This window comes from Brienomyrus brachyistius, chromosome 9 (assembly GCF_023856365.1).
Source record: "Brienomyrus brachyistius isolate T26 chromosome 9, BBRACH_0.4, whole genome shotgun sequence".
In the NCBI taxonomy this organism is placed as follows: Eukaryota; Metazoa; Chordata; class Actinopteri; order Osteoglossiformes; family Mormyridae; genus Brienomyrus; species Brienomyrus brachyistius.
Window position 1 is genome coordinate 11,890,178 of NC_064541.1, and position 24,701 is coordinate 11,914,878.

At 51.5% G+C, this 24,701-nt stretch overlaps 1 protein-coding gene across 1 annotated transcript in view; it reads left to right on the plus strand.

Annotated features, from left to right (window-relative positions):
* Window positions 1-24,701, plus strand: part of LOC125749095 (intermembrane lipid transfer protein VPS13B-like) — a 209,711-nt gene that overhangs the window by 159,961 nt on the left and 25,049 nt on the right. Inside the window, 11 exon segments of the mRNA XM_049025986.1 lie at window positions 771-1,157; window positions 8,146-8,174; window positions 8,176-8,349; window positions 8,919-9,132; window positions 10,054-10,238; window positions 14,809-14,850; window positions 14,852-15,011; window positions 16,123-16,158; window positions 16,161-16,280; window positions 16,365-16,726; window positions 19,728-19,889. Coding sequence (XP_048881943.1) covers window positions 771-1,157; window positions 8,146-8,174; window positions 8,176-8,349; window positions 8,919-9,132; window positions 10,054-10,238; window positions 14,809-14,850; window positions 14,852-15,011; window positions 16,123-16,158; window positions 16,161-16,280; window positions 16,365-16,726; window positions 19,728-19,889 — 1,871 coding nt within the window.

The following is a 24,701-nucleotide window of genomic DNA, read 5'->3' on the forward strand; positions in this document are numbered from 1 at the left end:
GCAGTACCTGATGGGGGGGGGGGGTGCGTGTAGCGCAGCACGTGCCCAGAGCAGGCGGCCCCTGCGGCTGCACTGGCCAGATTTATGAGGGAAAATGTGAAGCGTCCGCTCTATGTATCCCGGCGCCGCTGGAGGAGCTCAGAGACACTGAGCTGTGGCGAACGGTTTGTTGCTACTGCGGCTGTCTCCCTGGGGAAAAGCCGTGCAAGGAGCTCGAGTCCGTTTCTGCTTATTCCTGCTGATCCGCTCATCTGTTTTCACCAATGGGTTTCTGTACGGCCTCCGTCAGACAGTTGGGAAAGTGCCCCACTGCCGTAAATGCATCCCAGGTGACAGATGTGTCCGACCATATATGAACAGTGGCATGTTCTAGAAGTGTTCTAGACTGCAGAGACAAACAGTGTACTGTTGGGTGTTCTTACGTTTCATGCATTTACCAATCCGTAATAACAGTGATAGTGAGCAAGTGGGCCACTTCCAGGAGAAGGTGTTCCTCCAGGAACCAGGTGAGAGGAAGACCATCCCTCTTGGGGTGTCAGTCAGATAAATGTGTAGAAAACCCTTTAAGTTCCGAGTGTGCCACCCCATTCCTGGTGCTGTGCCTTCCCCACTTAGCCTCCCCTCTTATTCCTCTCTGCGACGCCTGATGGGATCGTGTCCCATATTTGGTCTGTCTCTGTCAGTGACCTCTGTTCATCGTCTTTGGAGTCAGCGTGGTGCCCTTGTTAAGAGGTTCTTAATTGTTAATGGCTTGTCATTGTCATCGACAGCGGAGCTCAGCATCGAGCTGTCACGCCCATTGAAGGTCAACCCGACGCTGACCAGGCTGGAACAGGCTAAGGCCTTCCTGAAGAAGATCCTTCCGGAAGGCAGCGGCGACTCCCGAAAAGCCCCCAGTCCTCCACAGCCGTCCCCTGCCAAGCCCACCGCGAGCAGGACATCAACCACCGTGGAGGGCACAATGCCCAGATCGCAGCACGCGACAGGGAGGGCAGGAGTCATGGCGGCCCTCGCCCCCTTCCAACGGGCTCTGGTCCGTACGGCACAGATCGTGGTCGTGCTGGAGGCGGAAATCGCCCCGACTCAGCCAAGCCTGATACTGTCGGTATCCGGGTTGACCGCTAGCCTGACCCTGAGGAACGGGCCCAAACCAGCAGGTGAGTGGATCCCATCCTTGTGCTGATGAACTTCTCATATCCTGCCAGCACAGCTGTTCGCCGCCGATGCTGGTTCTAGCCAGCACAGCATAAGATTGGCTTGGCTCATACGGCACGCATCACGCAGCGAGTGTTATTTAAATCTCGAGTACGCAGTGACTGCTGATGCTCTTACCTACAAGACACCCCTGGCCTATAATATGACCTGAAAAGTCAGAGTTTGTTTTATGTACAAGGGCAGGAAAGCCAAGCTTCTGTCATCCGACCTTTCATACCTCGCTCAGAGGGAAATGTCTCAACGGTAAACCAGAACAAAGTGTTCCTGACGAAGCACAGGAAACGGCCCGTGTTACCTCACTGTCATGAGTTCTGGCCCGTGACCACGACGTAACTAAGGAGGAATGACCCGTCCTCGCGGAAACTGCATGCAGTGTCCCCCAGCGTGCCGGCCAGGAAGGAGAGGGAACAGACCCCTCCATTAATAAAGGAAAAGCCGCTCTGATTAGAGCACTCCGGCCATCTGTCTTAGGGGTATATTCCTGAATTCAGGGATTAAGTTTGTGTGTTTATTGATGAGGGAGCTGTGGGCGTTTAGTTCCAACAAATTTGTGAGGAATTCCTATTGATTGTTAAAAAGAGCAGCCGGAGTTGATGCATTACACACACACACACATACATGTAACGCTGTGTGCCAGGAGTGAAAGAATCTATCCTAGCGGGCAGCGGGGGCCACAGTCAACCAGGGGCCACAGGTGACTGGGGGCCACAAACGACCGGGCATGGTACGTGAGGGGCTCCAGCGCGGCCGCATGCTGAGGGCTCTGGTTTGATTCGTCCACACCGTGGCGAGTGGGGGGGTGGGGGGGTGGAGATGGAGTCAGGCTGGGGCTCTTTGTGCATCTGTTCCACAGATGTCATTATATAGGGTTACTCTGGATAAAATGATTGGTGAAAAATTTTAATTAAAACCTCAACGATTTGCACTTGTTTACCCGGATCTGCATAACTGCCCTATGAGGAAATGCTATTCATCGCGGACCGTGCTGATCCTCGCCAGCTCCGCTTCTTTCATCCCATCTGATGTGTTGACTTTGATAAACACAGATCAGGGCTCTCGGCATCGGTGACGTGGAAAAACTGCGAAGGGGGAGGGGGGGTGCGGGGAGGGGGGGGGAGTGTGTGTTCATATGAAAATGAATCCCGTACTTGAAGTGACTATTTTTAGCTATGGGTCTTCTCAGATTATGGCTGTCGTGGGGAGATTTATCGCTAAGAGTTCTTCCTTTGTTTACTAAAAACAGAGCTTGCAGAGGCTCCGCTGGTGCGGCTCAGTGCTTAATGGGGCTGCAGTGAGCCGGTCCTTCCTCGCTCGAGTCAGTAGGGCGACCCAGCGGCACTTAGACGGGTTCATCGGGGACCGAGCCAGCATGAAGCAAACAGCTCCCCCCCTAGAGAGGATTAAAAAATTATTTAAGTTCCAGAAAACAAATGGTGTCATCATGAGCACCAGGGTGTTGCAGGGTTAGGGTTATGAGCTCATTCGGCAGGGGGAAGGGCTAAGTATATTTGTGTATGTGTTTTTATTTATGTTTCAAATTGTGTGTAATTGCGATGGATGCTGTGTCTCTCCGGGGTTACAGTTAAGCAGTTTTGTACCAAACTGTACTGTCAGAACTCGCTTGTAAACGCATCATGTCAGTTCTCCATGTTTATCAAAGCCGTGTGATCTTTCACTAGAAGCGTGTTCAGAGTTGGCATACATGTTAAAACCTGCTGCGAACCTCAATTCGTGCAGAACCTCTAAAGAAATGAAAAGCAGAATTTCTCCTGGTCATGAAGTGTGCAGTGGGCCTGCAGTGTCTGCTGTTAGGGACACAGGGAGACTCTGTTCGTATTGTTTCAGGCAGGAAAATAAGCTTCCTCACTGCTCTTTAACAGAGAAATACAGTGGGGTGGGTTATAACTGAACAGGTGAGGGTTATAACTGAACAGGTGAGGCGAAGAGGATGCCACTGCCCGTTCACACCCAGGGGCCGTGGGAAGTAGGGGGTCATACAGAGGAGGATATTCCCGGGGCAGATGGTGGGGGGGTGGCGGCGGTTCCCAGTCACGTTTCCTCTTACACCCTGTCAGGAGTGGTGTGAAGCCAGCCCGAAGAGAGGTGAGGACCCCGTCAGTCGGCCAACATCTGGGGGCTTTATACATCGCCATGGCGATACCTCTGCAAGTGAAGAGGTGGAGTAAAAGGGGATTAGGTTGACAGTGAAGTGTGTTACTGTATCTTGTGATAATGAAAAGCAGTAGAACCCCAGGAATTCCACCCGCCGGTCCCAAAGGTGGAGGTGCATTTACAGTTCAGCGAGAGCCAAACACACATAGGTGGGGAGAACAGATGGTCCTGGGTTCATGAAACAAGAGACCTCCCCAAAGCTCCGTTGGCTGTCGGGGGGGACGAAGCCGACCCCTCCCCGGGCACATCACTGCTCTGCTCGTGACTTACTAGTGCGTGTTCATAAAGAAACAGACCCTCTGTTAATAGAACAAAGAAAATGCCGTCATTAATTACATATTCCGTTTTCACATGCTTTTTTTTTTTTGTTTGCACAAAGCACAGTGGTGGATTGAATTACTGTTGTTTCAGCGCAGTTGGATCCAGCTACGATTCACAATTAATATTTTAATGGCAATGCAGGAAGGGCGACAGATGCGGAAATGACTTCAGTAGTAAGCCCTACTGGTCACAGGTCACCCAGGGTAGGGGGGCATCGCTCAGCACCTTTAGTTTGGGAGAGTCTTCTGTGTTCGGCAGGGCACTGGGGTGAAACCACATCACCCTGCATGTGCATCGCTGAAGGAGCCTGCGTGTCACTCTGATGGCCTCGCCTCAGACGGCCTCAAACCCCCCTCCTCACCGTTTATGGTCTCAACTGTATGTCTCCAGCATCAACTGCTGCCTCTCCTTCATCCCCCTCCTCTTCCTCAGCAAAGTGGTTTCCCCGCAGCCCGTCTGCATAAGCAGCAGCACCACACGTGACCAGCAGCCATTGGAGATGATATCTGTTGCAGCCGATCTGCCTGAGCTTATACCGTCGGGATCCTTAATTGATTGCAGCTCGTTAAGGGGATATGAATTATTTATGAGGTGGTTCGCAGAGAGCCTGCCAGAGCAAAACCGAGGCTCTAAATCAAACTGAACTCTGATTAAGCAAAGATGTATTTCAAATTGCTTTGCTTTCCATTTGCTACTTTCTGTCTCTTTTTTTTTCCACCAGAAGCAGCACATGATGTGTGTTTTGGATCAGATCAGTTTAGAGTCTTACCCCCTGAACCGTAAACCTGCCTGCGGAGCGCATGGTGGCGTATGTATGGGTCATAGCCAGCTGGGCGACCTCGCCAGCCCACGCGTAGAAATCACCCCCCCAAGTCAGCTCAGATGCCATTCTGCCGGATTAGGCGCGGTTGTCATGCTGGCCCGCTTGTTAAAGATGGAGCTCGATTCCCCAGGATCCATTTCATGTTCTCAGCCCCCCCCATTAAAAGAGGCCCGAACCCAAAACCCAGCTCCGCTGAAATGGCAGGTGTTCGCGATCTGAACGATGGCGGGTCTGTATGAGTTCTCCATATGGCACCGTCTCCTAGGCACCGAGACTTCCGGCATTTTCCACACCCTTTCTCAGTTATTGCAGCTGGACACACGATCCCGTTGCATTTCCTCACTTACGGAAGTAAGTGAGGGATCAAACGCTTAGAATGTGCATCATTCTGGATTAAACATCACCGCTATTCACAGGGTGACCGTGTTTCTCTGTAGCGACTGTGTCCACCATTGCTAGTGTGTTGCCTTCAGTGTGATACTCTTCTAGGGAGGTGTTTGCTGAGAGTATATTTGATGTGTGTGGTCGCTTAACTAGGGGGATCTGATTGCATCGGCATGGATGATGTAAAGCAGGAAAGTCAGCCTCAGTTCCTGGAGGGGCGTGTGCACGTCTTCTGGTTCTCATTGGAGCCTGTCCCCTGGCTTGCGTCGTCCAATTAGCAGTTAATTATCTGCACTTTTTATGACTCTGTATTTTCCCTCAAAATACAGGAAAATTTAAATATGACATTTCCTGTGTTGAAACTGCACAATAGTTGCAGCATTCACAATTTGTATGTTTGTTACATTTTAATAATAGTTTATAGAAAACCGATGGAGCAACGTTAGTAATTAAGGGACGGTCCACTTTCAGCTGAATTTTACCCCCCCGCCCAACGTGAGCTGCCCCAGGCCAGTGTGGAAGAGGACAGTTTGTGTTTTACATCTCAAAGCCTTATCCCCATACCTCTTTACCCATCTCCCCGCTTCGTGTTGAGGACCGGAGATCGTTAGCGGTATTCAAATTAGCATGATCGTTAGAAGACACTGGAGACAAAGGCCTTCGGGATCAAAGCGGCCAGTTGGCTTGTGTTCTGTTGTTTGCGGCGTGTTTAAAACTGTTCCATTCTTTCGCCTGGTTCGACACATGTCTTTGCTAAGGGTCGGCACAGTAGTTAAGGAAATGGACCTGGAACCAACAGTGAGCGTGTGAGCCGTGCTGCTTTATCCGATTAACTTGGGGTGCTTGGCTGTTCCTGAAGGAATGTGTGAAAAGTGTCACGTTAAGTATTTTATCAGTAAAGTCTAACCTATAAATAAGTAAATACCATAGCATCAGCAAAGCAAATTAGTTGCTCCTTTTGAGAATATCACGTGACCTATTCTCCCCTGTCACATGACCTACTTGCCCCTCCTGTTCTCCCAGTTAAGGCTTTAATCCAGTCACCAAATCCTGGTTCTCCCAACCTGAACTCTGGGCGAACCTGACAAAGTGGGGAAAAAAGCATTTGGGATTTCTGCCCAAGATTGTGAAACTGGATTAAGTCTTTAAGAAGCTGATGGTTGGATTATCCCTCCACAGCCACCTCTGAAGGAGGAATCCAAGTACCCTATGCAGTGCATTTGAATAATGAATCGTCTGTCCTTAAGAAGTGTTTGCTGTTGACCAGGGCCGCATGTTCACAGTCCACTGGCCTGATCTGCCTCTGTCCTAACGGCAGGCAGCTTGTTCGTCTTTTTATTCGATCAAAAAAAAAAAATACGAGAAGAACAGGCATTAATACAGTTGAGATTACCAAGGGAGTCCTCTGCCAGAAGATTCGATTACAGCGAATGTGGCAGAAATATTTAGTGATTAGCAATCGAAATTCTGGAGGCCCCCCCCCCCCCCGCTGTCTGTTTGTCATCGGAGCCCTTGTTTGCGGAGAGAACCCTGGGGTGGTAGTGTTTACATATTCTTTCGACTTAAAGATTTGTTTATCATAAATACAAGCTTTGAGTCCCAAGTTAATAACCTTCCCCCTCCCCATTCCAGCGTTCCCATTTTTACCACATGATAATTTGTTGGCATTCTGAAATTCCCATAAGCTTCCATGACAGACTGTCTCTTTTTATATTCTGTTTCGGAACATAGAGTTGAAGATTCAAGGGGCATTATGGGAATTATGGAGCCTCTCCAGGGAAGCTGTTACAGTCATGGTAGGAGTCCATCCTGCCATTAAGCACTCCCCATTTTCGGATGCGATTCCCTCCTGTCCTAAATCGTGCACTGGCTTGGTCAGCTGTTCAGCATCCAGTCCCCGGCCGCGACGGGTCCCTTCTGAGTGCGGTGTCCCCCGTCTGGGGACCGCGTGTCTCCTCACGCGTGCTCTCCCAGCCAAAGTCCCCGCCTCCACCCACGCGGTTAGAATAACTCACTTTAAGCAAACTGCTGTCTGCGGAGACGCCGAGAGAGCCAGAGAATTATGGGTAACATCTGAGACTGCTGAGAGGGCCGTGGGCCAGGAGCGTGTCCCTCAAAAGGATGAGAAAGGGAGATGTCCAAGATAATTTATACTTTAAAAAATGAAAAATATTTTTCAGAAGGTGGAAAAAATAAAATCCCACGGTAGTATTGCTGAGTTTCGGTGTTGAATAAGATGTTCCTGCACTGCAGATCAGCCCCCAGCAGCTGTGACAGATTCCCTGTCGAAATGGAGCCCAGTCCAGCATGAAAACAAGACAGAGTCCTCGGTTAATGTGAACGACGGGACCAAAACAAGCGTTTGATCCCAAGCACCAGGGCTCCATCTCCCTGAGTCAGATGCTGCTCACAGCCTGTCTCCTGGGGCGTCAGTCACAGAGCAGAGTGTCCGGGGCACGCACAGCCCCTGACCGGAGGGGCGTCTCCATGTCCCCGTCCCCGCAGGGCACGGCCATCCTGGCTCCAGGTCCCGGTCCTGCGCTGTTCTGTTTGGACTCGGTGCTGTCCTTGCTTACCTCATTTATGAATGACCTTCTCATATATCCAGTCTTTGCTCAGAGGGTGGTGGTGGGGGCTTAATAAACTTCCTGGTAATTTGCTGTTTAAATCTCCCCCCCCCTTTTCTGTGTATTTGGTATTAGCATGTCCTTCAAGTGTGCAGGTTTCTTTCTAGAATACATGGACATAACGGTTAGGGGATGTGGCCCATGGTGTGTAAGTGTGTGCGTGCATGTGTGCTCTATGATGGGGTGGCATGTAATCCGGGGTGTTCCCTGTGTCATTTTCTGCCTTCGCCGATAGGTTACAGGCTCCTTCCAACCTGAGGATGGATGGATGGATTTTTATCTATTTTCAAATGGCCGCATCCTGGGTCGTTCCCTGTTTTGCGCCCCCTAGATTCCGGGATGGGTTCCGGCCCCCCCACGGCCCCGAACAGGATAAGCGGTTACAGAAAATGGATAGATGGGTTATTCAATTGAGCAATATCCTCTCTTTGTATGTAATGTGTTTCTTGTTGAGTCCCCAGTGGGTTTTTCTTTAGATAATGTTTCCTCTGCCTCCGGAGGGCTGCAGGATGTACAGCTCTGCATGCTCCAGTCAGAGCTCGGGTCAGTCGTGTGACTCGGGTCAATGGGGCGTCTGCTGATGGTGACACCTATGTGTTGCAGATCCTCTGCAGGCAGCCTCCTTCCTGCTGGGAGCTGCAGGACGTGCTGCTGAAAACGGGCCTGAGAGATCGCAGCCGACCCCTGCTGGGTCCCTTCTGCTGTAGCGCCGACCTGGAAGCTAAGTGGTGTCGCCATGTTGGAAGCCCCGGACCAGAAGCAGGACCTCCAAAACTGCTGCTTGACCTCAAGGGAGGGCTGCTTCAGGTATTGGAAGACGGTCCATGCCCACCTTACCTTCCCTGGTTGTAACAGGGCTCCCAGATGCAGTATCAGCCACACTGGTATTGCTGTTTCGGTGTTGCCTAATCTGTCGTGCCTCTTGGCTCCAGAAAAAGGCAGTTCTCTTGCCGTGTGCCCCAATGATTAGCTTCTTGTTTACTGTCCGCAAAGTGGAATATTGCACACTTAAAAACCAGAGCGGAGCCTTTTAATGGGCTGCATGGATGCATTTATTGCCTGTCGTTAACGGGAAAATCTCTCGGTCTAACACTTAATACATAATCATACATTTCCTTTGGCAACTGCGGCAGGTCATAGCACTTTAATCAGTTCCTGCACATAAACCGCCTCAGAATTCTTCCACTCAAGCTCAGACCTGAAATCCCCCACATTTTCCAGGTTTTCTCATGTATTCACAGCTCACTTCTGGGAAGGGTTCATGTGAGAACCATGTTTGACTCAGAGATTCCGGTCGGCTCAGCCAGCCCCCCTGTGTGTGGAGTGAGCTGGGGATGGCCGGCAGGGTATAAGCTGGCCTCTTCTGCCCCCAACAGATTTTCTGGGGACAGGAGCATCTGAACTGCCTGGTGCTAATGCAGAAGCACCTGCAGGCTTACCTCCAGAAGGGCGGCGGTGTGGAGCAGCTGGTGGCTGGGGAGCAGCCGGAGAGCCACCAGCCGCCCCCCTCCCCTCACATTCACAGCACCAGGACGGAACACAGCACGGATGACCTGCGGACCGGCCTCTTCCAGTACATCCAGGACTCAGGTGCCCAGTGGCGGGGGGGGGGGAGGGGGGTGCTGTATGCCACAGAGGCTTCCCAGGCCCACAAATACTCTAGTAATACTGCAGTTTGTATGTGTAGTATATCCAAGTTTGGGAGTTTGATCACTTGTTGTTCTCGATTGATTACTAGCCTGTGCCAGGTTAGTGACGACCCCCCACATGAGCGTGACAAGTCACGTGCCTCCTGCTATCTGGGGGCGGGGGGGGGGGGGGGGGCGGAGGGCGGGGCAAAGTGCAGTCATTCAAAATCAGGCCAGAGCCCCCTCATCCCTAAGAACTCCCCCTAACATGTCTAACTGTTTTTCTTATGCATTGTCCCCTCTCTCCATGGATGTTTTTCATAAGGAGGGGGCTGTTTTTCGGTAGGAAAAAACTCTCTAAGAAACATGTTGCGAACAGGGGCTGGCACTCTGGGAAGGAGGTACAGCACATGGCCCCCGGCTTTGGGCAAGGGGGGGTGGCCGGATTCCTTCCCTCTTTTTTTTGTGGGAGTCGTAGAAATGAACACAGATGAAAACAATGACGTCACAAGCGCGCCGTTCTTCCATCTCGTTACAATGGAAATCCACATCGCTGTAAAGACAACATGTTGTGCACCTTCAAGCCTGGCTGCAGGACCGAGTCCAAAAACAAAAACCAGAACCCAGCAGCTGGCTTGAAGCAAACAGGGACCGTTCTGGCATTCCCCACCCCCTCCCAGGTCCAACTAGTGCAGCTTCACCGGGTTTACATTTTTCAGATGAACATCAGGGAGTTCCAGAGGTCGTGAGTTAGATGTTACAGTGAGTCTGCCATTTGTAAATGTGCCCAGTGTATTATTGAAGATGACTTTGGTTTGACAGTCCGGTTGTGAGTCCCAGCGTTCTGCTGCTATCAGCGTGTTGCTTTGTTCTGCTCGCACAGCCTCCCAGAAGCTCCCCGGGACATACGAGGTGGTGTTCTACAACGAGACGGACGACAGCCCCGGCGTGATGCTGTGGCGATACCCGGAGCCCCGCGCGCTCACCTTTGTGCGAATCACGCCTGTGCCCTTCAACACCACGGAAGACCCCGACATCAGCATCGCGGACCTGGGGGACGTGCTTCAGGTTAGCGGCCGTGTAGCAGATGCAAGCTCACGCCATAGGGTGACGACAGTGCTCTCGCGTTATGGCACGAGGGCCCAAACATGTCCTAGCCATAGCGTGAGGGACCCAAAACACGTCCCTGTTTTAAGCATGAGGGGCCCAAATGTGTCCTTGCCTTAGTGTGAAGAAACAGGAACACACCCTGGCTTTAGCGTGAGGGCCGCAGACACACCCTCGCATTGCACTGCGGGGCAGAGTGATGTCATTCCCATGCCATTCTCCCTCCAGACTCAATAATATTCTACTTTCATTTAGCTGCCTTTGCCGGCATCTGTCCCTATTTTACATCATACCAGCACACATCACGCGCACGCTGGCATCCGCACACATTACATTCATCGTTATTCATAATTAAAATTCAAATGGAGCATTTCTTGCAGGCTGGATGTGGTTATCAGTACTGTCCAGTGTCGGACGGGGGTCACGAGACCATTGAGCATGCCCCCCCCCCCCCTCTGACCCTCGCCACCTTTCCCCCTCTCACCGCTTGGTTAGGCCTGCATCCTCAGGGGCTGAACCAAAGCAGCCTTACATTCTCAGAAAGACTGATGCAAGCAGTGTAGCTAAATGTAAATCTGCTGGCCTGTCCGTGGCTGTATGCCAGGCAGTGTCGCTGAGGGCCGGGCATCGTCCAGCAGAGTGAATCCCCCCCGTTTTCCCTTCTGTCTCAAAGGCAGCTGGTGAAATGTGTTTCTTAGATTAAATCGCCGGTTTCTTTCAAACAAGCGCTGCAGCTGTGAAAGTAATTTAATCTTTCAATGCACTCGCACGACTTGTTAAAAAAAAAAAAAAAGTTGAACGAAATATAATTTGTTCATAATTTCGCATATGAACCTGGTCCTGAGTCCTTGCCTCCTGTCCTGGTGACGTGATTCTTTGGCAGCTCTTAAGTCAGCCGTCACTCGACTGGGGGAGGGGGTGGGGAGATGAGTGGACCCCCACCCGGACATGGCCGCTGCCGGATCCTTCCCTTCCACCTGGCCCCCTTTTCTCTCTGTGTCCGCACGGCCCCTGGACTCATGGCGAGGTTGCGAGGTGTTGAAGGCTTGTCCGTCTTGCCTCAGGGCTCCACAGCTGTGGAACGAGCCCCTGGTTCCCAGGGCAGGGAGGTGAGCAGTTCCAGACCCCCAGATCCAGCAGGGTTTTAGACCTGCTTTTCCACTGGGGGGGATGAAGATACGGTTTCTAAATTTGTCCTACTGACTCGTGTGAAAAAGTCAAATTTTTGAATAGGAACTGCAAATGATCTAAGCTGGAATTATACAGGAAGGACCGCTGGGGTGGTTGGCATGTAGAGTCGCAAACCGCGGCACGTAGCACAAGCAAATAATAAACAGAATTGCTTAATATGAAATATATGTCAGTGTGTCGAGCTGCAGATGTAGAAGGAGTCATTTATACGCTCTGGGTGCTTTATTAATTCTGGGCTCTCGGACCTCTTTGGCATGAAATGTCCTCAGAAACAGGCAGCAGAGCTGGACTGTCGGCACAGGTCTCTGTGATCCACGCTGCTGTCTCGCACACCACAGTGCCGAATCAGTGTCACTTTCTGGAGAGAGCTAACTTGAAAAGGAATGAATTAATTATAGTTTGATTTCCCTGGTAGAGGGTGATAGGGAAAGGACATGTGACAGTAAGAATAGAGATACACCAGACTAGCCCTTCACACTGCCCGAGAATTTCATGCTGTTCTGACTGGGGCCAGGCAGATAGGGGACCGCAAGTGATTTCTCAGGGCTCTAGGGTTACGGAGTGGCCGCGTGTGGTCGGGGGCGGGGGGGGGGGGAGCATGTGGCAGTGTGCCCCCCCCTCAGTTTCACTTAGGAAGTTAGTGGACCTGGTACCCACTCACTGCTCACTGGGCCACGCTAATGGGGGTAGGGGGGGGTTGAGGATGGGCACAGGTGGACATTACACAGTCGCTCCGTCAGATGGCGGCCCCATCGTGGCAGATCCGGGTCTCTCCACGATCCGTAAGTCCCCAGGGCAGATCACGTTAACATTTTATAAAATCAAGATTTCCTGCATTTAAATAGCTGTGGTTTCGCGACTGGTTCCAGTATCTCAAAGGGGAATTCAAAACGCTTCCATCAGTCAAAGGCATATTGTTTGAGCGGTGTTTTGCAGTACAGTAGGAGACAGGCGGGGGGGGGGGGGGGGGGGGTTTGGGGTTGGGGGGGGGTGCTGCACACCTGAGGGGAGCAGAGGAGACTGACTCATTCTCACCTGGGCACCGCCGTGTGGCCTGGTGAATCATGGGTAGCTGTCCTCTGGCAGCCAGTTCCTGGCATCCTCACAGCCTGGGGAAACGGGCCGCAGAGAAGGCCGTCATGCTGAGCCTCACATCGCTCGCAGATGCGGGAAACTCCATTACAGCCCCCCTTGTCCAACAGCATCCCCCCCCTCCCGTCCCGCTCCCCAGCCAGCTCTTCCCGAGGATGCCCAGTGGTACGGTTATGACCTGTTGTGACCTGAAATAAACCGTGACGCTCGTCGCCTTAATGAAAGCGCAGCTGGTGGTATCACTGACGTGGGCTTGTGGTTCTGAATCTCATTCGTGGCGCCCCCTGTTTCTCTTACTGGTATTCTGCATTTACCCCTCTGTTGCGCTCAGTAAGAGTAATAAGGGAGTTCTTTTAGGATTTTCAGACACTAGAATGAGTCCATTGTATACGACATGGGATCGTGATAGTGTGACAGAATGACAGGCTTGACCAGAACACAAATGATCAGTTACCAGACACCTTGTTGGTCAATGTTATCGTGGGGAAAATATTACATGGTTGTGAGAACAAAGCGCTTATACAGCCAAAAGGTCCTGAAAGCAAAGATGTCTTCCTTTAACATTTTTCATAGTTATGAAAGGTGACGATCACAGGGCTTAATTCAAGAAAATGCATTTAAAGTGTATGTCAACTGATATCAGAGCTGGTTAAGAAAGTGTAGGGGACCGTGGCCTCCCCAGACACGTGGGACCCCACCCATGCAGGAGGCATGTGAAATATTCAAGGGCCTTCGAATACTGTTTATACGACCCTTCAAGGGGAGAGACTGATGCTGTGCAGGTTGGGCCCGGAGCACAAAGGGTTAAAACCCACGTAAGGCGTCGTTTCTGTTAGACGATGGAAATTTACACTCAGGAAATGTAAACAGTCAAAAATCAGCGAGCACGTTGAAGGTCGAGCAGAGTAAATTGCATCAGGATTCAGGGCGGAAAGTGCGGGTGTGTGTGTGTGTGTGTGTGTGTGTGTGTGTGTGTGTGTGTGTGTGTGTGTGTGTGTGTGTGTGTGTGTGTGTGTGTGTGTGTAAATATATATATAATCAGGGGTGCAGATAACTGGTATGCAAGTATGCATTCACCTTTAAGAATGATACGTGCGACAATCGATTGTTTGTAAAAGCACAAATGCTTACTTATTTTATGTGCGTTTGCACTACTATGACAAGAAAATACTTTGCATTTTAACCCATATACCACGAATGAACTCGAGTTAGCATATAAAAAAAAATACATTATATTTTGTTTTCATACCAGCGCAAATGCACATAAAATAAATAAGCATTTGCGCTTTTACAAACAATCGATTGTCGCATGTATCATTCTTAAAGGTGAATGCTTACTTGCGTACCAGTTATCTGCACCCCTGTATAATATTTTAAATGGTTTTTAAGTTTTCATTTATGTGGAACCCAGTGGAAATGTGATTTTCATCTTACTTTGGGGGGACCAGCTGTCCGAATATCAGGCAACGGTGTGGGATTCCGTGTGGTGTTTGCTGCATGCATGCCGCTCCCCTTCCAGAGCTTTTCGCAGGTCGGCCTGGCAGTATTGCTTAGCAAAAGGCGAATGCAGGGCTCCACGCCTTCTTCTGGCACACAGGTGTGCTGAAATTTCCCTTTAGCGTTTGATCAGTGACACAGTTTACTAAATGTGGCAGGTGTAATTTGAGAGAAATTCAGCATGCCGAAGATAAGTGATTTCCAAATAAAAACCATGCACCCCAAACTCCTTTTTCCATGATTCAGGGCCACCCCCCTCGTGTGAGGTGTAGAGAGGGAGCCCCTCACGCCTACAGGCCGCCTCATGTGTTGCAGACACTCTTCTCATATATGATTGGCCACCTTACATACCGAGGGGCACTTGGATTGGTTAACTGGAAGGGGTGTGATCACAGGCCGGTCATGGTGTCCATCCTCAGGATTAGTGGATCGGTGCTCATGAGTTGAGTTGAGGAGAGGTGACTTCAGGTCTTCCGGAGCAGCTCTTTGGATGCATCTGGAGATGCAGTTGGCAAATGATTTTGGGGGGGCGGGGGGGGAGGGGGGGCTTATTTCTCTGGGAATACAGATGATTTTCACTCAGTTTTGTGAGGCTGTGTATCTGTAGTCCTCCAGGCCCCTCTTCAATCTGGGCGGGAGGCAGCCTGGGTCAGAATTAATTAGCGATTTGAGGATTGACATCATAAATAACAGGATGAGGAATGGCACACTGACCCCCCACCCCCCCCGCCCCTCCCCCCATACACGTTAGGTGCCGTGCAGCTTGGAGTATTGGGACGAGCTGCAGCGGGCCTTTTGTGCCATACCGCGAGTTCAGCCTGTCGGAGAGTGCTGTCTGCGAGCTGCCCCTGCCTAGCGTCTGCCCCGGCGATGACCAGAGAGACCTGGTGGCCTCAGACCTCTGGAGGATCATCCTGAACAGCACGGCGGACGGAGGGGATGAGCAGAAGGTAGGTCTGCGCCCACCCTTGTCGCCCCACCACTGCTGCCCATCACCGCAGAAACGTCCATCTGGCCAGCGAGGCCCGCGTGTGAGTCAGAAGTTACTTGTTCTGGTGAGCACAAAGAGCCATAGTGTGTCCCTCCCCCCAGCTCGCCCACCGCAGCCACGCACATCTGGGCGGAGGGAGCGGGGAGCCGACCTGGGATCGGCAGCAATCTAAAGGCCGGGGTCCTGATGAGATTCCCTGACCAGCCGCCGAGCTCCCCGATGCTGGTTCCCCGTGTACCTTGAAAGCATGTCTGAGCCAGGGGGTGGGCAGTGTGCATCCTCAAACTGGGCCTTATACCCCCTTGGTGCCCCCCCCCCCCCCCCCGTGTGGTCGGGCTACCCAGCCTTCCTTCTGCGTGGGTTTAGTGGCTTCAGAGAATCGGAGGAATAAGAAAACCATGTGAAGGGGAGAAGAAAAACTCAATTCCAGTGAAGACCTTAAATATAACATGTGACTTTAATTACAATCATTCTGTAAACAGCACATTTCCTTTATGTTTAAATTCTTTGTCCTTTTTGATCAAAAACAATTCTGTGCCTTTACTCTTTGTTTCATCGCCCTTCAGTTTCTTAAAAACCTTAAAAACCAACTGGAAGTAATGAAAACTGTCAAAGTATGATGCTTATCTCTTAAGAAAGATTTTTTTTTGTTACAAAAAGCTTTCTAGTAAATTTTTATGGTGAATTATAGTAGCTACAAATTACGGGACAAATGTCTGTTTGGCTAAATTACAGTATTTTGCTTTTATCTGTCCAGACTAGCAATTAAAGTCTGCAGCAGTTTTAATAGACAAACCTTATATCTGCTCTGAGTAGAGTGACCACTTACCGCAGACAACAAGTTGATTTTTACAGTCTGTTGATAACTGCAGGCATGTAAACCTGATGTCTGCCACTGCTCGTCTTGAAGCACAGAGGGTTGAAAATCACTCTTTGGTTAACAGTTTTTATAATTTTTTTTATTTAAGTGCGATATTATACGTATGATTCAGGAGTGCAGATGAGACTGAGCCAGAGCGAGTTGTTGGCAGCCTTTTGACACTCGGACCATGTCCCAACCCACCCCCAGCTCAGACAGTGAATCCGGCTCCCAGGCCCCCTGCGACCAGCTGGTGCCTGCACCCGCGTCGACTCCTGCTTCGCCCCCAGCTTCGTGCCCTCGGTGGGCTTGTCCATTCAGCTGGCTCAGGTGGAGCTGCACTTGTGCCACCACTTGGATCAGCTGGGCACAGGTACCATCCAGGTGGAGCTCCGAGGAGGCTGTCTTGCTGTCTGTCTATAGTATCCTCTGTGAATGCCTGTCCTCTCTGGCCCAGCGCCTGCCCGGCACCTGCGGCCCTTCCTGCCAGACAGGAAGCTGCCGCAGGAGCAGGAGTACCTGGTGGGGGCGGCGAAGGTGCCGCGGGCGTACGCGCGGCAGTGGAGCACCAGCGGCCACCGCTCCCAGGAGCTCCACTTCTCGGCCGAGCTGGACTGCCGTCTGCTGGAGTACCGTAACCTGACCATGCGGAGCCTGGTGCAGCCCTTCGCCGTGCGAGGCCAGGCCGCCGCCTCCTCTCGCGGGGCCCGACCCAGGCAGCTCCTCCTGGAAGGCAGCGTGTTCGTGGAGCCCGTCTTCATCTCCGTCAGCCAGCACTCTGCCCACACGCTGGACATGGCCGTGCAGGCCTGGCAACAGGTAAGTCTCACAGACACCCAGGAATGGGCATCTCTGGCTCACAACTAGTCACACAAAAGCACTTTGCGGTCAAAACTGGTCCAGGATTGAGTTCCTGCTTCATTGTATTAGCTGAACTGTTTTATTAAGGGCATCCCAACTGTTTCTGACTGAGACCAGCTTGGACGAGATCTGGCACATTGTTGACCTTCATCACTATGGTTTCTGGTGGGGAATCGACTACAGATCAATGGTTGCCTTTTCGGTAGCCATGCCTGACTTTTTCGTCATTAAACAACCATGTAAACTTTCAGATGAGGCAATTTATCAGAGACTCAAAGACATTTGTGTGAAATTTAGCAGTAAATAAACACACTGTTTCCTGTCTCGATTGTCTGAAGCTTCTGGAAGTCTTTTGGATGCCTCCTCAGATGCTCTGTGTTTATAATCTTGTAGTACGGCATGAATGATCCTGCCGGCCTGAATCCCGGGCGACGGCTCCTCTCCCTGGGGCAGTGTCCCGTCTCCCCGTCACACGCCGCCGTGCTAATTTACAGTTTTGTTTATTCCAGTCGCATCCAGTCTCGCCCCGTTGCTGGCGTCATGGATTCAGCCGGCCGTGTCTGCTCACCGTCGAGAGCACTCGCCGCCGTGCCTGGGGGGTGGGGGAAGGGGGGGCCGGTCTTCTCTACCAGCCCCTTTGGGAACGGCTGTTTGTCCGGCCGATTGGGAAATCTCTGTCTGTCTCTGCATATGTCCTCAGCTGTGACTGATCTGTCCGGTTGCGTCGAGTCCCCTGCCAGCATGTGTCTGGGGATCTTATTCATGCATCTGATTTTGGTCAGGGGTCCCGCCCCCCTTCTTTTGTGACATTTTTTCCAATATTTGTGGGGTGTCTTATAATGTAAACCTTATAACCAGGAAGGCAAAACATTCTTTTTTTCCATTCTTATCCTCTCTCCCTTTAGAGGGAGTAAGGTTGACGCTCTCTACAGGCTGAATGCACCACTTTCACTATTGTTTTGCTATGAGATTGTGTGCAACCTGTGAACACGCCCCCACCCCCCACCCCCACCTTCTCATTGTCTTTCTCATCAAATGAACCTTGTATACGCAATTAAACAGAGCCACATGGTGGGAGTTGTGGGACTGATAGCATCGTGCAAATAGTTGATCTCATTTGAAACAGGGACGGGTGGTGTGTGTGTGTGCATGGGGGGGGTGCGCGATTGTTAACATGTACCGCAGAAGGATACACTTGTGTAATTGTTGCCGTAATTTTCGTGTTTCCTGGTGTCAAGGCTGCCGGTCTGCCACCCACAGTGCGATGTGTTAGTGTAGCCGACACTGACCCGGCCCGTGTGGACTGATATCGAGCACCCGCTCTGTCCAATACTGGGGCCAGTCCTGTGGTGCGGGGGCACCGAAAGGGTTCCAGTCTTCCAGAGGTGGGCGAGGGGGTGCACTTCAAAGACAGCCTCAGAAAAGCACAGAAGTATTTATTCATGCCACTTTCTCACAGAACACACAGCGTGTCAGGAGAGAGAACTGGCTTTTTCTAGTTTTTATTTTTTTTAATTTCCCTTCAGCTCTGCATGGAGTTTCAGAGCTTCCAGACGATCCCACTGCAGTCGGACATTTTTCCAGTTCTTTCCACGGTTCTGGCATTTTGTCATGGGATTGTCATGGTCATTATCATGGCGAGGGGCTCTCACAGCGACCACGCTGCCCTGGGTAGTGTCCCACACTCCGCCACCTATCACACGCGTGTGTCTGGTAGCCAAGCGGCACGCCTCCCCGTGATGCCACGCTGGTCGTTTCAGATCCAACTCCTGGCATCTTGCCCATAGTGTGATGCACGTTGGATACTTGGATTCCCTCTGAGATCCAGAATTTTCTCAGCCGGCGTTTTGATTTTAACGAGTTGAAACGTGAATATTGTAAAATATCTCAAATTTTATGTACATGTAAAACTGTATCGATAGGCTAAGGCTGAGGCATTTCAACCTGCATATCGAGTAGCAGAGTGAATCCATTCTGAAACAGAAGACCATCGCAGGAGGCCTGCACTGGCATCTTAGAGATGACACAGGGTTCATTAATGGGGGGCCCACACCTGCGTTGCACCATAAAAGTAAGCGGGTCCATAACTGTCCCGTATGTAGGGTGCGGTCACTGCTTGGGGTGTCCACCAAGGCGCGGGCGGATGGCATTTTGATGATCGCTGAGAAGCTTGTGGACCAACCCTGCGGTTGCTTGAGCCCTGGAGGCTACGGGGTGTGGTGGCCTTCTCTTCTGTGGGAAAGTTCACCAGGAACCCCCTGGATGCCTCGGGGGGGTGGGGCGGGGGGAGTTGCGAATGATTCACCATCTCAGTGTTGTTGAGAAACCCAGAGCCCCTGAGCTCTGCCTACGCAGAGACTGGCTCTCCAAAGCCCCTATTTCCATTAACCTGGGAGTAAGCTAAGCTGACACACGGACAGATAGCAACAGTATGACCTGTGCTTTCCGGAACTCTGCGCTTCCATTATAGGTGGATGCTGTCAATCAACAGCCCCTTGAATCAAAATATAATTAAACTGTTATTAGCTTGCAGTTGTCTGCTTAATAGAGATTCTGATGGAATTTGGGAAAAATAACTTGTGCATAAAGAAGTATAATATGTCCAATACAGCCAAATCCACCCAATGGCCAATGTACTAGGGGCACCTGCTCCTGGAAACAGGGACTCACATGGCTGCAACTCAATGCTTAACGTGCACACGAGGTCTGCAGGTCCAGTTATTGTTAGACAAGATTGTTAGTATTTCTCAATCTCATCCTCAGGGACTCAGACACTCCACGTTTTTGCTTCTTCTCAGAAGGGAGTAGAAATGTGCATTGTCTGGCAGGGAGCTCGGAGGAAGCAAAAAAATGGACTGGCAGTGGGTTGCAGAGGACCTGAGCGACATTGAATATGCTAATGTGCGGTGATTGCTAACTTCAGAAGCAGCCAACATCACTAATACCCTCCCCCCCACAGAACCAGGATACCAGCGCAGAGGAGCTGGTTCTCAGCCACTACGTGATCTGCAATGACACCCATGAAACTCTGCGCTTCGGCCAGGTGGACACCGATGAGAACGTGCTGCTGGCCAGCCTGCACAGTCACCAGTACAGCTGGCGCTCCCACAGGTCACCGCAGGTACTACGCCTCTGGGGGCAGGGGGGGCTTGGTGGTTCTCATTAGAGCGTTGTCAGCCCTCGTCTCTCGGGCCCATCAAGAGACTGAACAGCACCCCCCCACACACACACAACTCACCCTGACAGCATTGTTAAGGAAGATTAATTGTGCTTAACCCTTTGTGGTTTTAGGGTGAGGTGGGGGGGGGGGGGGGCGTGCTGGATGGGTGATCTGCATTCAGTTTGAGAGCACATGTTCTGTCCGTCACCCATCGATTCGTGTGGGTCTGCCTGGGGAAATGCATGGCTCACATGTGTTGGGGGGGGCGGGGTGTTGTTATGCGTGATGTTCCAAGGTTTCATCCATCGATCAGCACTGAGGCTCCCCCCCCCCCCCCCCCCCCTTCGCCGGTGTGTCGGCTGTCACTCCAGTCTGATACACATCCTTAATTCTCTCAGTGAAAGGGTGCGACGTTCCAGCTTTGAGTGGTGGTGCAGTTTTTTTTTTCGTTTCATTCCCATCGTCTTAAGCCTGACAGTAATTTCCTTTTGATTCCGTAATGCATTTTTACAACACTTTGGGGGAGAGGAGAAAAAAAATGATAATGTGAAGGTTTCTGTTGTCTTAAAATATTACTGCTTGAGATATTGCACTCAAAGGCCTTTTAGGATGTCAGCGCCACAGTTAATCCTGAATAGTTACACTAAATTAACAAATACACCTAAATGTCTTAAACCCTGGGCTTGGTTTGATAATATCTCACAGTCTGGTTTATTAAATTATGGTGTTATGTTTCTGTCAGATCTCTGATTAGGGCACTCAGTTAATCCCAGAGCCTCCCCCCCCCATATTTTCTATGTCTAAAATTGTTCTAACAGTGGAGTGGATGGGGGTGTTGTGATTACCCCCCCCCCCCCCCCCCCAACTAAGAGGTAAATGTTTTTTCTGCTGAGTCAGCTGCTCCTTGAGAGGGCTTTGGCCTGGCTGGGTTCATATGACTACATTTGGGTTAACTAGGACAGCAGCCTCTCCTGGCGTCGCCTCTCCTGGCCTCGCCTTTCTTGGCCTCGCCTCTCCTGGCCTCCCCTATCCTGGCCTCGCTTTTCTTGGCCTCACCTCTCCTGGCCTCGCTTTTCTTGGCCTCACCTCTCCTGGCCTCGCTTTTCTTGGCCTCACCTCTCCTGGCCTCCCCTATAATGGCCTTGCCTCTCCTGGCCTCCCCTATAATGGCCTTGCCTCTCCTGGCCTCCCCTATCCTGGACTCGCCTCTCCTGGCCTCACATCTCCTGGCCTCACCTCTCCTGGCCTCGCTTTTCTTGGCCTCACCTCTCCTGGCCTCCCCTATAATGGCCTTGCCTCTCCTGGCCTCCCCTATAATGGCCTTGCCTCTCCTGGCCTCCCCTATCCTGGCCTCGCCTCTCCTGGCCTCTCATCTCCTGGCCTCTCATCTCCTGGCCTCTCATCTCCTGGCCTCGCTTTTCCTGGCCTCGTCTCTCCTGGCCTCACATCTCCTGGCCTCACATCTCTTGGCCTCGTCTCTCCTGGCCTCGTCTCTCCTGGCCTCGCTTTTCTTGGCCTCACCTCTCCTGGCCTCCCCTATAATGGCCTTGCCTCTCCTGGCCTCCCCTATAATGGCCTTGCCTCTCCTGGCCTCCCCTATCCTGGCCTCGCCTCTCCTGGCCTCTCATCTCCTGGCCTCGCTTTTCCTGGCCTCGTCTCTCCTGGCCTCGTCTCTTGGCCTCGCCTCTCCTGGCCATGCCTCTCCTGGCCTCGCCTCTCCTGACCGTGCCTCTCCTGGCCTCGCCTCTCCTGGCGTCGCCTCTCCTGGCCTCACATCTCCTGGCCTCGCTTTTCTTGGCCTCGCCTCTCCTGGCCTCCCCTATCCTGGCCTCCTCTATCCTGGCCTCGCCTCTCCTGGCCTCTCATCTCCTGGCCTCTCATCTCCTGGCCTCGCCTCTCCTGGCCTCACCTCTCCTGGCCTCGCCTCTCCTGGCCATGCCTCTCCTGGCCTCGTCTCTCCTGGACTCGTCTCTCCTGGCCTCGCTTTTCTTGGCCTCGCCTCTCCTAGCCTCTTTTCCCGTGGCCTGGTCTCTGTCAGAGCAGAGCTTCCCCAGTTCTGCTGTGGCATGCCTTCACACCCCACTAATTTAACAGTGATAGACCTACAGACACCCCCCGGCCCCCAGCTCGCCTACCCTGTGGGTCCCGCTTGTCAGAGTGATGTGTGCGCTGGTGCAGGGGTGTGTCTCACATGACCTCCCTGCCAGAGACGCCAGGGACCTGCTCCCCCCCCCCCCCCCCCAGCTCCACCCTCCATCCGTCGTTTTATTTATTTTTTTATGGTCTTGGAGTTTTTGAGTGGAGAATGTGGTCAAGATGGTTGAAATGTCTGGCCTCTCCGTACAGGATATGCACAATGATGGAAATCCTTGTGGTTTGTGTGGCTGAGGAAGGGAGTACAGTGTTCTGCACTGAAAGAACATTAAGTGCCTTTAAGGAATATTCATAATGGGAATAAACTGTAATTTGCCTCAACAGCAGACATGTTTAGCAGCCGTGTTCTTCAGCCTTTGGAATGAGTGCGTCGGGAATGCAAGCCCACGGCCCCCCAGCTGGTGGTCTGAGCCCTGCATTTGCGCCAGGCCTGGCCTACAGGTGGGCGGTGGTGGCAAACTTGGGGCAGAGTTATTCCGAACAGAATATGAGAACATTATGAGAACATTATTAGAACACGCCCGTAAGTATGTCCAAAGTCATCTGCTACAGCCTTTAAGGTTGCATGCGAGTTAATAATGACTGCTCTCCCAGCTCTTATTTCTACAATAATAATAATAATAATTTTGCTGTGAATAACACAGAGAGACATACGTAGGTGACAGCAAGCTTGGCAGCGAAGGGCAGCTGCCTGTAGCAGCGCCCGTGGAGCTGGGGGTTCAGAACCTTCCTCTGGGGCCCAAAGACGTGTGACTATTCTGCCGAAGTCGGGGCTCGAACCAGCCACCTTCCAGTTACAGACACACACTACACTCACAGAATTTAGAATACACTGTAATGTGCTAAATTGTTTCAATGGTTTTAAAGAAGCAAACATTTAAGTTTTGTAAAAAGCTGCTTGACAAATGGACCGACCTACCTGTTTGGGAGCAGATGCTGTAGTCCACCTGCCAGACAGTGGCCCTTCCCGCTGTTCAGCGTGTGCCAGCTGACCCTCTGTCCATAATGACCCTGGTGGTCTTGCTTTTTGGCCCACATGCCAACTGTCCACCTTTGCTAATGCGGCCTGTGTTCTCCTGGTGGTAACCTTGCGAGCGCAACACCAGACCGTTCGGGTTCAGTGGGGCTGCGGCGCATGACGGCAATGATTTATCTGGGTGTCCCGCTCGCTCCTAATTCCTTTCATGGGGTGCAGACAGATATATGGCCCCTCCTAGGTGCTGCCTCACAGGAGCCGATGCACGACTGCGCCACCTAGGTTGCGATGCACCCGGTGGGGTCTGGTGGAATGGGCTCCCCTGAAAACCAGGTATGACAGAAAGACTTCTGCTGCCTGCCGCCATTTGCATCTGCAAACCGATGCACTGTTTTAGCCAAGACATCTTCCCTGAAGTCGGCCCTGATTTTTGGCAACCTTATTTGGTGTTTCTTCGTGTTTTGCATGCTGATCTGCTAGGAGGCCTATATTTTGATTGGTGGAATACTGCATGGCTGAGGGGTCGAAAATCAAACAGACGTGAAGATAAATCTTCTTATAATTTTGATTTTGGAGTCAAATTTACGTTTCAAGGTCTGTTTGTTTTTTCTCGTGGATTCCTCGACAAGCCAGCGGGTAAGTAATTAAGAAAATATACTGGTCTTTCCTGCAGTCCCGAGGCCTGCGTTTTCCTTCGGGTTCCACCGTGCAAAATGAGTGATGGCACCATTCTGCAGTCCGATCTTAGCTGGCCAGTAGCGACACCAGTTCTCTCCTGTTACCTTGTAAAAATAACAAATAATGAAGCCCTTGTCTATTTTTAAACGCCTCTCGCCATTATATTTCTGTTAACATGTCTTGTTTTATTGGAAGCCCCCCCCCCCCCCCCCCAGCATGCTACACTGTTCACAGTAAATACTTCAGCACCTGCTGGTTGGGCCAGTACAGTTCATTAAACTCTGGATTCACGGAACGCTGGAGTCCGTAGGAGGGACTTGTGCTTGACTGGGGTAATTGAGGGGAATTATCCCGAGGCAGGACCACAGCTGCACCTGTGAAACCAGAAAAGACGTAAACTTTGGACTTGCTTGCCGCAAGTCATCATGACTTTTTCACTTCCTTCTTGTAGTTCGTTCTGATGCAGCCAGCGTATGTGGTATCCAGGAGCGACATATTACCAAGGCTTATGGAATTCGTGCAAAGAGCAGGTCTTGAATGAGTGGAAATGACTCTGGGATTTCCAGGCATATGGTCAGGTCTCAGTCCATGAGGGCTGCCGGTGACATGTTGTTGGACCAAACCGGTATGCAGCCCCTTGCCCATTGGAAGATGGCCTTTTCCTTCCTCCAAAGCCCTTCTGCTGCTGTTCAGTTGATTAGCCTAATAAGATTTTAGGGATATTTTTCAGAATATATAAGCTCTTAAGTCTTAGGTAAGACTGGATGTGTGTGTGACGGCATTCATCGGGATTTGATTTTGTGATGCCAGCCATTCCCTGGACCCTTCGGGAGACGCAGAGTCGTCTTTGATGAGTCTGACGCCAGGCCAGAGTTGTGTTGCTGCAGGCTCAGTACTGTCCACCCTCGAGAGGCATATTTGAAGTGGGGGGGTGGGGGGCCGAGCGTGCCTCCATAGGGGGCTTG